The sequence below is a fragment of the Trypanosoma cruzi genome, genomic scaffold (assembly GCF_000209065.1).
Source record: "Trypanosoma cruzi strain CL Brener 1047053516739 genomic scaffold, whole genome shotgun sequence".
Classification (NCBI taxonomy): Eukaryota; Euglenozoa; class Kinetoplastea; order Trypanosomatida; family Trypanosomatidae; genus Trypanosoma; species Trypanosoma cruzi.
The window spans coordinates 81,136-96,673 of record NW_001849434.1 but is presented as its reverse complement, the minus strand read 5'-3'; the positions used below and the strand labels follow the sequence as shown (position 1 = coordinate 96,673).

The window sequence follows — 15,538 nt, the reverse complement described above, 5'->3', positions numbered from 1 at the left end:
AGAGGAGGAGGAGGAAAAGGGAGGGCAGGGGATGTCACTAACGTCAGGCGACGCCGTGCAAGCAGACATGTCACGCACCACCAGCGTTGCTGTACGTTCACCCTTTTTTTTGGGGGTCTGTGGGGGAGAAGACCTCATCCTTAGCGCATGTTTCTTTTTTTTTTTTTTTTTTGTTGTTTTTGTTTGGGGGGGGCGTGGAGACCTCTTGTTTATTATTATTTGTTGTCGCTTTGGTGTGCGTTTGTTTGTTTTTTTGGTGAGGGAAGCGGGCACGCCTGCTGCTGTCGCGTTAGACCGCCCCTCAATGCAACAGGGGCGATGGGGCGGTGAGGCAGGGATGGAGGGGCCGTAGAAGATGCAGCAGAAACAACAACAACAACAACAACAACAACAACAACAGGAACTAAGTGGCCGAGGAGTGGGGGGGATAATTTTTTTTTTTAATTTGTTTGACCCCCTCTTCTGTTGTCTTTTGTTCTGTTGTCTGTCAGTGTGTGTGTGTGTGGGGCAATTGTGATGTGCTCTTTGACAGTCTCCCCTTGTGTAATATATACGCGTGGGTAAAAACGTGTTTACATGGTGCTCTTTTCACGTAACCCCCTCTTTCCTTTATTTATTTATTTATTTATTTATTTAATTTATTTTGTATGGCCGCCTGCATGCATGTACTTAAGTGCTGCGCTTTTCTGTGAGAATGCGGGGGCTGCGGTGTGACTCCTCATCCTCCTCCCCAAAGAAAGAAGAAAAAAAAAAAAAGGAGGTGGGTGGGGCCGGGGGGGAGTTATTTTATGAATGTCGCCATTTTTAATACGATCTTTTTTCCTTTTTTTTTTTCCTTTTTTTTTTTGTCACTTATCCTTCAGTGTTTGTACACATAACCGCAAGCCAAAAATCAGGGGAAATAATGTTTGGTTCATTAACGCACGATTTGTTTTGTTTTTATTTTGTTTACGTGAATGTTTGTGTTTGTGTCCGTCTTTCTGTAGGGGGGGGGAGGGGGGGGGGGGGTCCAAATTTAATAATAATAATAATAATAATAAAGAAACAAACACGTCTTGGCACCAATGGAGGGGATTTATTTACTGATTTTATTTACTCATTCACTAAGAAAAAAAGAAAAAAAAAAAAAAAAAGGCAGCAACAAAACATATGTATTGACCAAATATACAAATGTGTGTATTGTTATCATTGCTGCTGCCGCTGCCGCTGTTTTTAAGTGTTTCTGAACTCTTTTCTTTTTTTGCTTTGCAGTCTTAGGGTGTGTGTGTGTGTGTGTGTGTGACTCCGCGTGTTTGGGTGTTTGGGTGGGTGGGAGTCGTACCGGTGCGCACACGGAGTGCGTATACACCGGCCCTTCGTTGTGTGTTTCCCGCCTTAAAGGGAGAAAGAAGAAAAAAAGAAAAAAAAAGGGAGTTGAAAAGCAATTGGAAGTGTAACGGGAGGGGGAGAATGAGCACCGACGGGGTGGCGTCCGTAGGGGAGGCGACCGCGTGCCACGTGGCGCGGATCGTGAGCCGCCTTGAGGGTCGTTCTTTTGATTCCGCGCACCGCGACGAGGGGGGCACCGGGGAGTGTGGGCCGTTTATGCAGCGGCTTTTGTCGGTCGTCGAGGAGACACGAGCCGATAGGCGCTTGGACGACGTCTTCAGGCGCGCACACTCAATTTTTGAGCCGCTTTCACAGGCGACTGTTGCGGCTGGGGACGATGCGGAGGCGTTGATGGCGGACGTTGCGTCGAGGGCAAGTCGTCTGGTGGTTGAGGAGGTCTTGCAGCCGTCTGACTCAACGAAGTCATCACCATCATCATTCTCAGAGTCACCATTGCGCACTCAGCAGGCCGCATGGCGCCGCACTGGGCAGTTCTCTCTGGGGATTATTCGAGAGTCCACGAGTGGTTTTTATTTTGCGCCGAGCACTGGCGCCAACAGAGCGCCGCAACGCGTGCCCGTTTTGCTGCAGCGACGAATTCCATGGCGGTGTAAGGCCAATGATGGGAGCGGGAGCCATGACGCGGTGGGCCGAGACTGTGATGCCGATAGCGGCCGCGAGGGGGGAGACGCACCAATGTTGTCGGGCGTCACTCTGCAGTGGGGCGCTGTCTTGGGTTTTCTTCAGTTGCTATCACGTGCTGTCGGCTTGACGACGTCGGTGGATGGAGAATACACGGCGGTCTCTTCATTGACCGAGGGCGAGCACTCGCTGCTTCATATTGTTGCAGACTCCATCATCGTCATGATGGAGCGCAACCACGCTTTATTACAAGAGGCACGCGATATGAATCAACTCGGCATGGCTGCCGAGGTACTAATTATTGCCGCGAATAATTTTGCATGGATTCGGCAGCGTTGTCAGCGGATTCCGATGGCAAATGCACGGGAGGTGGAGGAGATTCTCACGCAAAGCCTGGCGGGTGTTTTGCAAGACATTATTGACGGTTTTGTGGAGGAAATACAGTACATTCTTTCCATGTATATGACGTCGTCTGGTGGGGGCGGCGGTGGACGGCAGCGTGTCGTAACGCACAGTTTTTTGGCGACACGGGTAACCGCAATCTGTAGACTTTCCAATGGTCTGGTGCATTTGTTACCGCGGTGGGAGGTCATGTCAATTGTGCTGGAGCAGTCTTTGCGGCCCGTCGTGGAACAGCTGCTGGTGGGGGATAAACAGAATGACGTGGAGAGGGGCGGGATCACGACGGGCGTCTTAAAACGGGTCGGTGACATTTTTCTTCCGGCGGATGCGTTTTTGAGGCACGATGCGGCACATGTTGAGTCGGGCGTCGATGAGAACGGCAGCGGCACTTTGGCACAGCGGCTTTCAGAGGTGCTGCAGATTCTGGAAAGTGAGGAGGCGTTTGGGGCTTCGATTTGCCAGCGAAGCCCTCCGTTCCGCACCCTCCGGCGTCTGCTTCCAACAATGACCTTCTAAGCAGTCACTTTACAGACACACAGACACACACACACAGACACATGTAACTGACCAGCTGCTTTGCGGAATGGACGGCATGACCGGGAGGCGAGAGTTCATGTCGTTTTTTACCCTCTTTTTTTTTTTTTTTTTTTTTTTGCGTTTGTGTTTGTGACAAAATTTACTGTTTTTTTTTTTTTCTTCTCTTTTTCTCATACCTCCACACACAAACGTATGTGTGTTTCCCTGCCAATTCATTGAGTGGGAGAAAAGAAGGAAAAGGGGGTGCAAATCCGTCTGCATAAATTCCTCTGGAGGTAAACATGTCGAGGGAGCGCCGTGACGCCGCGTCGTCGGATGCGGGAGATGACGTCACTCCAGCCAAATTTAACTTTTCGGAGGGAACAGGAACACCGCTTGCCGAACTGCCGGCAGTGCGGGCGGTGGGGAACCGCGGTGCGGCATGGAAGCAATTAGAAACAGTGTTGGAGCCGTTGCACCGAATGGTGTTTGGTCGTCCAGGAAGAACTGGCGAGCGACGCCGTGCGTTGGAGCCATTTTGTGGCTTTCCAGAGGCGATGCGTGAAGTTGTATTGCAAAGCGTGCAAAAACTGAAGAAAGATAAGCTGCGGGAACTTATCCAGGCGCTTGGCATGCCTGTTCAATTCTCCATTACACATGCGCGGATGGCGGATGGCGTAGCGGCGTTTCTTATGCAACCTCATGTCGCCGGGACAAGGGTGAGTTCTCCCGGCAAAACGCCTCAGCCCCAAACGAGAGCCGTAAAACGGGAGCGAGCAACGACAGTGAGTGAAAGTGGTGGGGCTGCGAAAACACCAAAAAGAGAAGTGGACCCGGCAAGCACGGGGGCTGAGAACGTGAAGGAATCACCGAGGCGAATGAAGAACGAGATGCCCGTTGCGGAGAGTTCGTCTGCGGTGCAGCCCCCGAGTGATGACACCATTCGTGTCGCCGTGTACAAGCGGGTTCTCGCCACGTCACGCGCGGAGAGGAGTCATCTCACCACAAAGGCACTGCGTTTGGAGCTGGAACGACAATTTAGTGATCTTGAGGGGCGCAAGGTGGTCATCCGGGAGGCGGCATCGGAGTGCCTTGCGGCGTTGATCGCAGCAGAGGAAGCCGCCATCATTTCTGCCTCTCTTGGAAATGCAGCTGCTGTTGCAAGTCTCAACGGTGGCGACCGCACGGTGGAGCCTTCCCCGGCCCCGCATCCTCCTCAGTTTACGGAGCCACCAACTGTGAATGCTTCCCGCAGTCAGGCCCCACCGCCAGTGACACCAGACGGATCCGTTGCACTGAATTCATCCGTACCGACATTTCCTGCACACCCGCCGACAACACTGCCGACAGTTTCCATCCCGCCGCAGCTACCGCCAGGGGCACCCATGTTTTGAGCCGCGCGACCAAAGAAAAATGAATAATAATAATAATAATAAAACGAACGTATATAAATACACATGTATAAATATAAGTGTGCATATGCGCACTTTAAAAAGAAGCTAGCAAACACACAACGGCGAGAGAAAAGGAATTAGAAAAACAAAAACAAAAAAAAAAAAGAAAGAAAAGGAGAAGGAGTGTGTGTGTGTGTGAAGCGTGAGGAAAATGAAGGCGGCTTGTGGTTTCTTATGTTCCTTATGAGAGGGGAGAAGGGAGAGATGTAGGCTACTTGTATCCGCAGTAAAATCAATAGATGGATAACAGGAGTGAGCCACATGTATCTTTTGATTTTGTCATCATAGAAGAGACGATTGAGGTGCGTGTGTATGTTTGTAGGGGGTGGGGGAAGACAATACAATAGAAGCGAATTATCAAACAAAGAGTGGAATGATGTGAGGATGAAGAAGAATGAACAAGAAGAAGAAAAAAAAAAAAAAAAAAAAAAGGGACAACATCTGCGGAGCTTTGGATGGGACCTCTATATTCCCTTTGCTTTGTTAATAAATATATATATATATTTTCTTTTGTTAGTTGCTATTTTTTTTTTTTTTTTTTTTTTGTGTGTGGCGTGTGCGTTTGTGTACACACGGGACGCTTTGCGCCTTGCTCATTATTATTTATTTATTTATTTATTATTATTATTATTATTATTATTATTATTATTGCTATCATCATCATCATGATAGCTCTCCGTGCCCTTCTGCCCTCTTCCTTTTCTCACCTCACCCGCTGCCTTAAGAAGCCTCACTGCCCTTTCATTTCATCTTTGTCTTTTTTCCTTCTTCTCTCTCTCTCTCTCTCTTTCTCTGTGTGTGTGTGTGTGTGTTTTGCCTGTCGTTTTTTCTGTTCTGCGGCTTACGAGAGGCATTGGGTAGGGCGTATTGTTTGTTCTTGCCAAGTGACCGCAACGCAATCAAAGTGTGCCCATTCTCCAGCAGCAGCAGCACACAAACACACACGCATAGAAGAAAATTATATTGACATTGTCTCCCGCGCTGATGGGAGAGTGTCATCAAGCGAAGGAATGGAAAAAAATTGACTGGTGGAGTACTGGAAGGACGTGAAGCCACGCCCTTGCATCGGTTGAAAAGCGCAGGTGATACACCCATTGACGTTTTTCTGCGTTCGTTACGAATCCACTGCTATGGTGTGGAGGTCTTCCCTCCTTTTTTAAATTCTTTTTGGGAACGCGACCCAACGCGGTGTAATAAACGCCTGTTTCTACCTTAAGGCACTGGAAACGGCGGTTTGGGTGTGGACGGGAGAAAAAGAGCAGGCGCTGCCAATGTCCTGCGGGGTGAGGCATGTCGTCCCATTCACCAGCGCATTGCCGTTGCGATAATTGTTTTTTTACCTGTAGACATCACGTTGCCCATGAGACCAACCCACATCCCCGGTGCACGGCGAAAAAAGTCGCCGTCAGAGTTCGAGGGGTGAAAAAAAGAAGCGTTGAGCATGGCGACTGAACTCAGCCGAGCGATGGAAGAGTGACCATACGCAGCTGCGTACCTCTGATTCACTTTCGGAGGGATGAAGTTGGAGTTCACAGTCGTTTTGTGTTTGTGGTTGTGTGTTTTGAATTTATATTGATTGACTGCCATTTGTTATCGTTTGTAGCCTGATGTCTCTTTCTTGTAGCACTTCTCCCCTGCGTTATCTTTGCCTGCTACCACTCTGCGTTGCCAAATAAAGAGGGGGTGAGGGACGAGGAGGGGCACGTAAAGAACTCAAAAAGAAGAGGCACAGAAGGAAGGATGCAGATTTTTGTCAAGTCGGCAGCCGGCAAGACCAGCGCCATTCAGGCCTCGGCGCAGGAGACTGTCGCCAGCCTCAAGTCAAAGGCCGGTGTCTGCGATGGCACTCTCTTCTACGGTGGCCACTGCCTCTGCGACGAGGCCACCCTTGCCGATTACGGCCTGCAGCGCGAGAGCACCATCCAGGTGATGCTTCCCGTTGAGGGCGGTAAGGGGAAAAAGAAGAAGAAGAAGGTCTTCACGAAGCCTAAGAAGCCGATCCACCGCCATAAGCTGGAGAAGATGCGGGCTCTCAAGTACTTCAAGGTGACGGAAAACGACGACGGCTCCTTCAAGGTGGAGCGCACCCGGGACGAGTGCCCCAATCCGGTCTGCGGAGCTGGAGTCTTCATGGCTCAGCACAAGGATCGCAAGTACTGCGGCAAGTGCCACCTGACGTACGCGGCAAAGTAGGCCCATGCCGGATCTAAGGAGAGGGAACATGAAATGAGGAAGCGCAGCAAGCATTAGCGGAGTTGAAGCGCCACCAGCAATACATCTCTCCGGAGGGGGCTGTGGCAAGAGCAAACAGCGGCAGCGACGGAAAACCGAATTAAGTGAATGGTCCCACAAAGATCTCTTCGACCTCTACCGATTCAATTGTTTTGCTTTTATTGTTTTTATGTGCTTTTTTTTTGTATGTTTTTTTTTCTTTCTCTTGTTTGCTTTTTCTTTCATGTGTGGCGAGGACGACTCTGCAGGAGCCGTAAAGCATACACGTGGTCTCGCCGTGCAATTGCGTTCTTTTTCCTCTTTCCTTTATTATTTATTTATTTATTTTTTTGCCGGCTGCTTGCGTCTTTGGTGGGCTGCAAGGAGGCTCTCCGGAAAGAACAACAACAACAAAGGCCAAAATTACCTTCACAGAAAAGAGGAAGTGGGCAGAAACTACAAAACGAAAGGGGGAACGGATTATTATTTCTTTTTTTTTTTTTTTTTTTGGTGTGGCTATAGCGTGTTGTGTCTTATTCACAACTTTTGCTTCTTGAAGGTTGCAGAGAGAAAGAGAGAAGGATAAAGAGAGAAAAAAGGGGGGGAAGGGGGAGAGGCATTCTGTGTAATGCAGGAAAAAACGCAGCATCTGCTTGACGGCGTTGTGGGACTCACGTGTGTCGATCCTTCTTTGGATCTTTCCGTCTGCGCCGCACCTTTTGTAGTCTCCATTATCGTCCAGCAGTGTTTGTATCTGTGCCACGCGGCCTCGTCATGTCAGGCCCTCTTGAATGAGGGTGGCTCCTCTTTTTGGCATATTATGCGGCTTGTGACAGAGGCTCGCGCCCGCTATGCAGCATTGCGTGCCCCACCTCCTCCACGGCCTCTTTTTCGTAGGAGAGCTGCATCTCGTAGCAGAGGGCATACACCGTCTTTTGTTGCTTCCCGCTCGAATAGTCCTAGCGCTAGTAGCCGCAGGGGTTGTATTAGTAGTGGCCGTTGTGGAAGCAACAGCAAAAGTGACAATACCAGCAGCAACCACCGTACCAACAATTACGACACGCCATGCTCTTCACCCGGTCTTGTGACATTCTTTCACGAACAATTGATGCTTTCACCACTCGAATTTCGCGTTGTTGTGGTTGGTGGTGGCAGAGTTGGGCGGGCTGTTGTGGAGCGTTTACTGCAGGCGTCGTATCTTATTCACCCGTCTCGAATCACCATCATCACACGGCAGACCGAGACCGTCGCGCAATTTGCGGGTCGTGGAGTGCAGTGTACTGAGCGTCGCGATGGGCGCCAGGCTCTGCTGGAATGCCATGTTTTGATTGTGGCGTGTCAGCAGACGCAATTTAATGACTTTGCAACCACGTACTGTCCGCGCCACACCCAAAACACGGCGGGGTCTACGGCAAAGGCTGGGAACAATTCCGAGAAGCAAGAAGACATTTCTTGTGAGAAGAAGCGATTATGCCGATCCAAGAAACGGACACTGCGAGACGTTGTGGACAAATGGCGCACCATAGAGGATGACGATTACGCAAACGGCGCACCAGGAGCCGCAATGACGAGATTATTGAAACCAGGAACATTTGTTTTCTCCTGCTGTGCCGCGCTAGAAACACACAAAATTGCAAAGGAGTTGGGACATCTCGACCCGCTCGTCGTGAATGCGGATATTGACATGGACACCATACAATCTGCCGCGCGACAGTTCCAGAGCGGCAAGGACAATTTTCGCTCAGCCTTTGTTCAACGCGTTGCGGTGGAGGGAAATTCCTTTCTTAACGCACTAAACGTGCTGCAGCAGACGTACCTGGACGGTGAGACACCACCGGCCGATTTAATCAACCAAAATATATTTCACGATTCCTATTTTTCAAAGTTGCGCATGCGTAAACGCCGACCGTTGTCGCCGCCACCCAGCGTGGGTACAGCGTTGCGAGCCGAAGGTGTCAGTGGTAGCACCACCTTTCTTTTACGTGTCTGGCGTGCTTTGCGATGCTTCGTGGTAGTGCAGCTGTCGTTACTTAAGGCATCAGAGCATCGCCCATTCACGTACTTGCAGCAAGTAGGACCTTTGCTCGGTCCGATTCTTGTTGCGCTTCCATTCTTCAGCCAAAATCGCATTGTGAATTTGTTGGGAGATCTGCTGAACAAAAAAAAGGGTGACGACGACGACGAGGAAAGTGCTCTGGAGGGACGGCCGTTGTTTAAGCTGAATCACCGTGTTGTCGCAGCTTGTGACAGTGACAGTGACAGTGACAGTGACGAGTGCCATGAAGTGCCACCCGCGGAAAAAGAGTTGGCACGCCTTATCAAAATTTTTCCTCTGATTTTTGAGAATGAGGAGGTGGTGTTGCGGCAGCTGCGTGAGCAGTACATTGCTGTGACCGAACGGTGAGGGGTTCTGCGCTGCGATGGGTTACGCGTAGTCTTTGATGTGTAATATGGACTCTTTTTTTTATTTATTTATGTTTTTTTTTTTCTGCTGACTGCCTGCTGCCGTTGGTGAAGCGAGAAGCTTCTCGTAAATGAACGGAATAAGAACGGGGCAGCAGAGGAATTAATTTCTCTTGCAGTTGTGAGAGAGCTTCAACTCTTTTTTCTTTTCTTTTTTTTCTTTTTTTTTCTTTTTTGCGGTTCTTTGACGTACATGCGGAAGAACAGACAGAAGGGCGATACGTGTGGAAACAGGACGGTTGACTCATGTCGACATTGGAAAACTGCACGGATGCGTTGCTGCAGCAGAAGGTGGTGCAGGCCAGCAACTATGAGCGACTGGAATCCCGACTGATGGAAATGGAGCGTGCGAAGCGATCTCTTTTTTTTGGCTTGAAGGAAATTATCACAGATGTGGAGCGCCGTCGAAAGGATTTGGGAGAATTACAGGAGGAGAGTACGCGGCTGCAGCACCAGTTACAACAGGGCTCAGTGAAATTCAGCGCACTTGCAGCGTTTATGGGCGAGGAACAGAAAAAGTCCATGCGCCTGCAAGAGGCGTTGGAGAGCTATGCCACCGCATGGACAGGATGCCCAGCACGTGCGGCCTTTCTTCTTCGAGCGCTACAAGAGCGTAGCGCTTTTTGTCGTCAATTGGCAGATGTTGTTACAGCATTGAATCGTGTACGGGCCCTCGTGGAAGTGGTACAACGCGTTGACGTCGCGAAAAGTCTCCTACAAGAGCGGTTGGACCGTCTCGAGTCTGAAGCGGAGCGGCTGGAGGCTGCGCTGCGGGAGAGTCACAAGAAGCAGGAAAACTTGCAGGAGGATCTGCGGGGGCGCAACAATGTCGCACAGACTGACGCCATGCGGCATGGGCGGATTTCCAGAAAAAGGAACGCCCAGCTGCTGACACTGAAAGTGGCGTGCAAAGGGGGCACATGTACGCTCCTCTGCGGAAGAGGGACTGAACGCCGTGTACAGAATGGCGTTACAGGCGGCATTATCCATTGCCGATGCGTGCTGCGACAGGCGGGATCAGATGGCGGTTGTTTCAAAGTTCAAAGAACGTCTCTGCACCTTGGGGCGGGACAAAATAACCGCTGTAGAGACGCGAACCCGCATTTTGACAGATGTCTTGACGAAACGTTTGGCGGATCTGAACGCGCAGAGAGAGAGTGTCGTGATGCAGCGTGAGCGGGCGCTGCATGAGACAACATTGTCACGCGAGAGGCAGGAGACGATGCGCGGGACGGCGATCACCGTGGAGCACCGCATGGAATTTCTCCAGCTTATGCACTCGGCCCTTCAGGTATTTTTCCGGAGGCAGCGTGCACGTCTTTTTCAAATGCACCGCGAACGGGCTGAAAGAGAAGCAGCTCTCGTGTCTGCAAGAGCAGCACATGAGGCATTCGTGTTGGCCCGGCGGTTTCGGTCCTTGCAACAAGAAGCTCGCGAGGGGTTTGTGGCAGAGGAGTCACTCGTTCGGGGAACTGTTGAGGGAAATGAGATGGACGAACGACGTGGGATTCATGAGCAGGCAGCGCAGTCGTTTTTAATGGCATGCACGAAGGAAAAAGCGAGGAAGGAGGAGATGGAAAGGAAAGCAGCTGTGGCAGCCGCGTCTTTGCCAAAATCACCACCAAAAATACTACAGCGGAGGACTGCAGTGACGAAGGAGACGGATGACATGTGTGTGCACTCTCTTCGTCAGATCACTCCAAAGAAAACGGCGAATACACGACGAAGCCGTGCTGCCAATGCTGTGCCGCACACGGATAAGAAGCGTCCACGCAGCCACGCCGTTTTATCGGCTGCCACTGTCGCTCGTCGGACGTACCCGGCCTCCACACAACAACAAGAAGATGAGGCGAACGATGCGGCGTCGGATTCTTCCTTGAATTCGCTGGGCGAGTTCTTGACTCTTGGCACTCGTGTGCCACTCAGCGCGCTGAAGTCCACTGCACGTCGCGCCCCGCTGCAGCCGCTCCCAACGAATGTTCTCGCTGGCGGTGGAAGTGGCAAGAAGAAAGACGGCTCAAAAAAAGGCCTGACGGATGCGGCAGTGCGGCGTGTTCATAACAATTCTCCCCTCCCACGGCCACCTGGTAGCGGCAATGCTTTGTGCGCTCTCAGCAGCGCACTAAGCTCCGCGTTTGCACGCACAGGGGATGCTGCGGGAACAAATACTCCAAAAAGTAAAAACCGTCTCGAGGCAGGGAAGCCCCGTCCATCCATTCTCGTTTCAAAGGATGCATGGGGTGAAGGGAAGGCAGATGACGTCTTTGCCGATGTCTTTTCATTTTAGTGCTTTTTTGCTTTTGCGTTTGCGTTTCAATATATATATATATATATTTTTTTTCTTCTTGTCACAACTGTGATAGAAACAGACCACTTTTTTTTTTTTTTTTAAATGTTTGCCCCTTTTGGGTGTAGTGCTTATTTGTTTTTTTGTTGTTTTTCGCAGGTGAGAGTGGGTGGAGGAGAGAGTTATATATATTTTGTTTCTTTGGGCGGGTGGTGTTTTAGGGTTTGTTGGGTTTGCCTTTTTTTTTTTTTTTGCTTTATGTGTCGTGTGCGCTTCCCTATTTGGGTCCCTGTGTGCATGTGTACTGGGGATAAATATTTCCGGGGGAGCAAACGTGGCATTTTCCTTTTTTTTTTTTTCTTCTTCTTTTCCCGCGTGGTTTTCCTTGGATTTTTTTGTATGTTTATATGTTTGACTCGTAGGGTTTTTTTTTTTTGCTGGCGTTTGGTGTCCGCGGCGTGCCCCCCGGACTTTGCAGTGCTTTTGACTCATCCGCAGTTGTGCACCACACGTCCTCGCGCACGTGTTTGTGTGTGTGCCGGGAAGGACCTCCGCGTGTCCGTGCGCCTCCTTTCTTTCCTTCTCGCCCCCGCAAGAAGAAAATTGCTGCCGTCATTGAAAAGCGGGACGAGTCGAGGTCGACCACAGCGTGAAGTGTGGCGTTCTACACCCGAGGTGATTGGCGGGAATTCAACGAAACATACGCGCAGGTGAAAGCACATATATATATATATATATTATTATTATTATTTGTACATTGGTATATATAAATTGACCGTGAGGGAGTCCGTACGTCTCTGCCGTGTGTGTGTGTGTGTGTGAAGACACGCGGAGAGCGCGGGCGAACCGCCACCACCACAAGAAAAGAGGACATACACGCGGGCAGGTGCGAGGGGGAAATCACTGCATACAGAAAATTGAGTATAGGGAACCGATATAAATTTGTAGCTATACTAGGCGAAAAGGCAAGTTCTTTTATTAAGAAGGTCTGTGCGAGCGGAACCGCTGGCAGACATCCAAGAAAAGGAAAAGGACATAACAGAACGACAGCGGGAACAGGAAAGGCAAATAACAACAAAAAGAAAAAGAACGTTGGTGCTTGTGTGTGTGTGTGGGGGTGAGGGGGGAGTGGGAGACTGCCTGGTCATGTTCCAGACTGCCAACAGCAGCACGCCGAAATTGAGCTTTGAAAAGCGTGTCATTGGGACTTCTTTAAGACTACACCGTGATGTCCACACGGGAACAAATGAAGACTGTATTCGCTCAAGCTCTAATAACTTTTTGTTGGTGTCGCACAGCTTTAATAGCCCGCAACTTAGTAGCACGATTCGTTCCACGCACAGCGGTGGACTGGAGGTTTTGACAGCAGATCCCCCGCTGCTATTAGACTTTAGTGTTTCTTCAGCGAGCGTTCGTCGACGGAAACAATCTCGCCCTTTTCTTGGCAGCAATGATGACTTTGGTGTGGAGGATGATAATGTTGTGGTGGAGGCCAGGGAATCCAACAGTTCGTTGAATGGCTCACGCACCTCTGACGCGTGTCCTGGGCCCACGGTCTCCACGCCAGTGGAAGTTGAACCACTTCCCACCTCATCAGTCACTAGGTTCTATACCTCATCGCCGGAGAAGCGACACAAGTCCCTCTCAAAGAAGGAACGTGGCAGGGAAGTGAATGGTTCTGGCAAAAAATCCGCTTTACGGCGACGTACTGGAAGTGTACCGTGTGTTACGCACAACAATGTCACACGCTCACGGGATTCCGAAGGAAAAGGCCCCATGCATGTTAGCCTGGCGCACAAGGCATTAATAGGAAAAGGCAGTTTTGGTGTTGTTTTCCAGGCAATGGATCGTGACACGAATCACATTATAGCTGTAAAGGAGATTTCGTTTTCAGCAGGCTCAGAGAGCAAAGCGTTGAAGGCAGTGCGAAAGGAACTTGCACTACTAAAACTTCTTGATCATCCACACATTGTGAGGTGTCTGGGTGAGGAATGCGAAGATAGTTGTCTTCGTATCTACATGGAGTATGTTTCTGGTGGAAGCATTAGCAGTGTACTTCGTACATTTGGTCCTTTTCATGAGAAACAGGCTTCTATCTATACAAGACAGATGTTGGAAGGACTGGAATATTTACACAGCAAGAACATTATGCACCGTGATCTAAAGGGAGATAATCTTCTTGTGGATCCAAACGGCACACTAAAAATATCAGATTTCGGTACCGCGAAGGACCTTTTGGATCCCAATGCCTCGACGGCACTGGCGGGCACGGCGTATTTTATGGCACCGGAGGTAATTCTTTCTCAGGGCGTTGGGTTGCCGAGCGATGTTTGGTCTGTTGGTTGCTGCGTGATTGAGATGTTGACGGGGAGTCCTCCATTTTCGGGGGTCAAGAATCAGTACTCCATGATGATGCGTGTGGCAGAGACCGAGGGAGAGTTGTTTCCAGAAATGATTCCAAAAGGGCACGGACTTTCTTCCGGGGCTAAGTCCTTTTTGCGAAGATGTTTGCAACGAGACCCCTTAAAGCGGGCGACGGCAAAAGAGTTACTGGATGATCCATGGATTGTGCACACACCGGAGGTTAAGGGTTCCACGCACTGTAGTAGTCGTTCCAGCAATGGAGCATTCCCATGCGGGAGATGTGGCGAAGAAGGCACTGAAGAGGGCAGTCCGTTGTCTCATGTACGGCAGGAGCAAACTCTGGAGAAGGACAGCCCAGTTGGTGCTGCAAATAGCGGTTCCACCTTGTCGCGAAGTCAGAAGCGTGCTAGTACGAACGTGCAATAAAAGGGGGAGTAGGAACGACAGTGCCATAAAAGCAAAACAACAAACAAACAAACAAACAAAAAAAAATGGTGCTGGCGACAGGCCCAGAAAGAGGGCCTGAACTGGATTTGTTCAATAAAGCAGTGAAGGAAAAAATAAATAAATAAATATAAATATATATGTACGTATGTATGTGTATTCTTATGGGTGGTGGTGGTGGTGGTAAGGAAAAGTTAAAAAGAAAATAGGAAAAAAAAAAAAAAAAAGGAGAGGGTTATTGAAAGTGGATGCATGCTTACATGCAAGAGCGAGGTTCCGTCGCTATAATGTGTGGGTCTTTCTTTTTTTTCTTTTTTTTTTTTTTCTTTTTTGAAAGTTATGGTGGGAAGACCGGAAATGGACTACACAACCACGCGGAACAGTCTCTATCTTTTTCCTCCGATACAAAAATAGAGCAAGACAGTTTTTCTTTAAAAAAATTTTTTTTTTTTTTAATTAAATTTTTTAATTTTGCTTGAGATTTTTTTTCTTTTGTTTATTTGCTTTTTTTTTTTTTTTTTCCTTTTATTTCATTGGTGACATTATCCCCTTCTCTTTTCTTTTTTCTTTTTTATATATTGTCTTTTTTTTTTTCCTTTTGGCGATGTACGCCCTCTTGCCTTCTATGAGCTCTCAATTGTTTTTTTTTTTTTTTTTTTTTTTTGTTCTTTTAGTTTTTATGTGTTTTTCTTTTATTTGCGTTGTTTTATTTGGAGAATTCCACGAGGCTTCTTGTCTTTTTGTTTGTGCATTTTACACAATTGTACACACCGCATTTATTTATATATTTATTTATATAAAAATAGCCGTGCATGCTTATGTATGGCCGGTTTTCTGTTGTTTTTGTTCTTTTTCATATTATTATGTCTTTCGTGTTTTGTCTTTTTTCCCCTTTTTTTTTTTTTTTTTTTTAATTTATTTGTATGAATTTATCGCAAAGGTGCCATGTGTGATGTTCTCTCCCCTTTTGTTTTTGTTTTCCTCCCGCCAACCCACATCGCCACAGTCGTTGGTTTTTTTCTTCTTTTTTTTTTTTTTTTTTGGTGGATAGAAGGAGGGACTGTGAGACTGTGAGACTGTGAGACTGTGAGACTGTGGGACTGTGAGACTGTGAGACTGTGAGACTGTGAGACTGTGAGACTGTGGGACTGTGGGACTGTGGGACTGTGAGACTGTGGGACTGTGGGACTGTGAGACTGTGAGACTGTGAGACTGTGGGACTGTGAGACTGTGGGACTGTGGGACTGTGAGACTGTGAGACTGTGGGACTGTGGGACTGTGAGACTGTGGGACTGTGGGACTGTGAGACTGTGGGACTGTGGGACTGTGAGACTGTGAGACTGTGGGACTGTGGGACTGTGAGACTGTGGGACTGTGGGACTGTGAG

General features: G+C 48.9%; 5 protein-coding genes and 1 pseudogene across 5 annotated transcripts, besides 46 other annotated features; all 6 read left to right on the top strand.

The window, feature by feature from the left end:
• Positions 1–9,197: a sequence feature (heterozygous, Esmeraldo-like haplotype).
• Positions 151–185: a microsatellite.
• Positions 366–399: a microsatellite.
• Positions 609–644: a microsatellite.
• Positions 816–847: a microsatellite.
• Positions 986–1,008: a microsatellite.
• Positions 1,017–1,040: a microsatellite.
• Positions 1,106–1,133: a microsatellite.
• Positions 1,259–1,281: a microsatellite.
• Positions 1,450–2,928, top strand: Tc00.1047053510409.60 (hypothetical protein, conserved; the record flags this gene model as incomplete). The annotated part of the gene is made up of 1 exon (XM_803247.1): positions 1,450–2,928. One exon carries the CDS (start codon positions 1,450–1,452, stop codon positions 2,926–2,928), a length of 1,479 nt encoding a protein of 492 aa, XP_808340.1.
• Positions 2,940–2,970: a microsatellite.
• Positions 3,044–3,066: a microsatellite.
• Tc00.1047053510409.50 (hypothetical protein, conserved) lies at positions 3,231–4,322 on the top strand (the record flags this gene model as incomplete). Its single annotated transcript, XM_803246.1, has 1 exon — positions 3,231–4,322. One exon carries the CDS (start codon positions 3,231–3,233, stop codon positions 4,320–4,322), a length of 1,092 nt encoding a protein of 363 aa, XP_808339.1.
• Positions 4,345–4,364: a microsatellite.
• Positions 4,464–4,496: a microsatellite.
• Positions 4,783–4,813: a microsatellite.
• Positions 4,866–4,889: a sequence feature (AT_rich).
• Positions 4,906–4,927: a microsatellite.
• Positions 4,982–5,002: a microsatellite.
• Positions 4,998–5,049: a microsatellite.
• Positions 5,152–5,176: a microsatellite.
• Positions 6,123–6,575, top strand: Tc00.1047053510409.39 (ubiquitin/ribosomal protein S27a, putative; the record flags this gene model as incomplete). The annotated part of the gene is made up of 1 exon (XM_803248.1): positions 6,123–6,575. The coding sequence occupies one exon, from the start codon at positions 6,123–6,125 to the stop codon at positions 6,573–6,575; it is 453 nt and encodes a 150-aa protein (XP_808341.1).
• Positions 6,762–6,836: a sequence feature (A-rich).
• Positions 6,920–6,945: a sequence feature (AT_rich).
• Positions 7,080–7,102: a microsatellite.
• Positions 7,158–7,210: a repeat region.
• Tc00.1047053510409.30 (hypothetical protein, conserved) lies at positions 7,222–8,997 on the top strand (the record flags this gene model as incomplete). The annotated part of the gene is made up of 1 exon (XM_803245.1): positions 7,222–8,997. The coding sequence occupies one exon, from the start codon at positions 7,222–7,224 to the stop codon at positions 8,995–8,997; it is 1,776 nt and encodes a 591-aa protein (XP_808338.1).
• Positions 9,052–9,081: a sequence feature (AT_rich).
• Positions 9,196–9,232: a microsatellite.
• Positions 9,198–10,069: a sequence feature (areas merged during assembly that could not be assigned to a particular haplotype. This can correspond to areas where the two haplotypes were merged or to regions with more than two copies in the genome that were merged during assembly.).
• On the top strand, positions 9,301–11,343 carry Tc00.1047053510409.20 (annotated as a pseudogene).
• Positions 10,070–13,362: a sequence feature (heterozygous, Esmeraldo-like haplotype).
• Positions 11,372–11,397: a sequence feature (AT_rich).
• Positions 12,064–12,095: a sequence feature (AT_rich).
• On the top strand, positions 12,490–14,133 carry Tc00.1047053510409.10 (protein kinase, putative; the record flags this gene model as incomplete). Its single annotated transcript, XM_803244.1, has 1 exon — positions 12,490–14,133. One exon carries the CDS (start codon positions 12,490–12,492, stop codon positions 14,131–14,133), a length of 1,644 nt encoding a protein of 547 aa, XP_808337.1.
• Positions 13,363–13,463: a sequence feature (areas merged during assembly that could not be assigned to a particular haplotype. This can correspond to areas where the two haplotypes were merged or to regions with more than two copies in the genome that were merged during assembly.).
• Positions 13,464–13,788: a sequence feature (areas merged during assembly that could not be assigned to a particular haplotype. This can correspond to areas where the two haplotypes were merged or to regions with more than two copies in the genome that were merged during assembly.).
• Positions 13,789–14,550: a sequence feature (heterozygous, Esmeraldo-like haplotype).
• Positions 14,172–14,197: a microsatellite.
• Positions 14,268–14,311: a microsatellite.
• Positions 14,348–14,378: a microsatellite.
• Positions 14,450–14,483: a microsatellite.
• Positions 14,551–14,788: a sequence feature (haploid, Esmeraldo-like haplotype).
• Positions 14,582–14,624: a sequence feature (AT_rich).
• Positions 14,633–14,682: a sequence feature (A-rich).
• Positions 14,702–14,751: a sequence feature (A-rich).
• Positions 14,789–15,536: a sequence feature (areas merged during assembly that could not be assigned to a particular haplotype. This can correspond to areas where the two haplotypes were merged or to regions with more than two copies in the genome that were merged during assembly.).
• Positions 14,792–14,849: a sequence feature (A-rich).
• Positions 14,926–14,956: a sequence feature (AT_rich).
• Positions 15,027–15,063: a sequence feature (A-rich).
• Positions 15,165–15,193: a microsatellite.
• Positions 15,537–15,538: a sequence feature (heterozygous, non-Esmeraldo-like haplotype).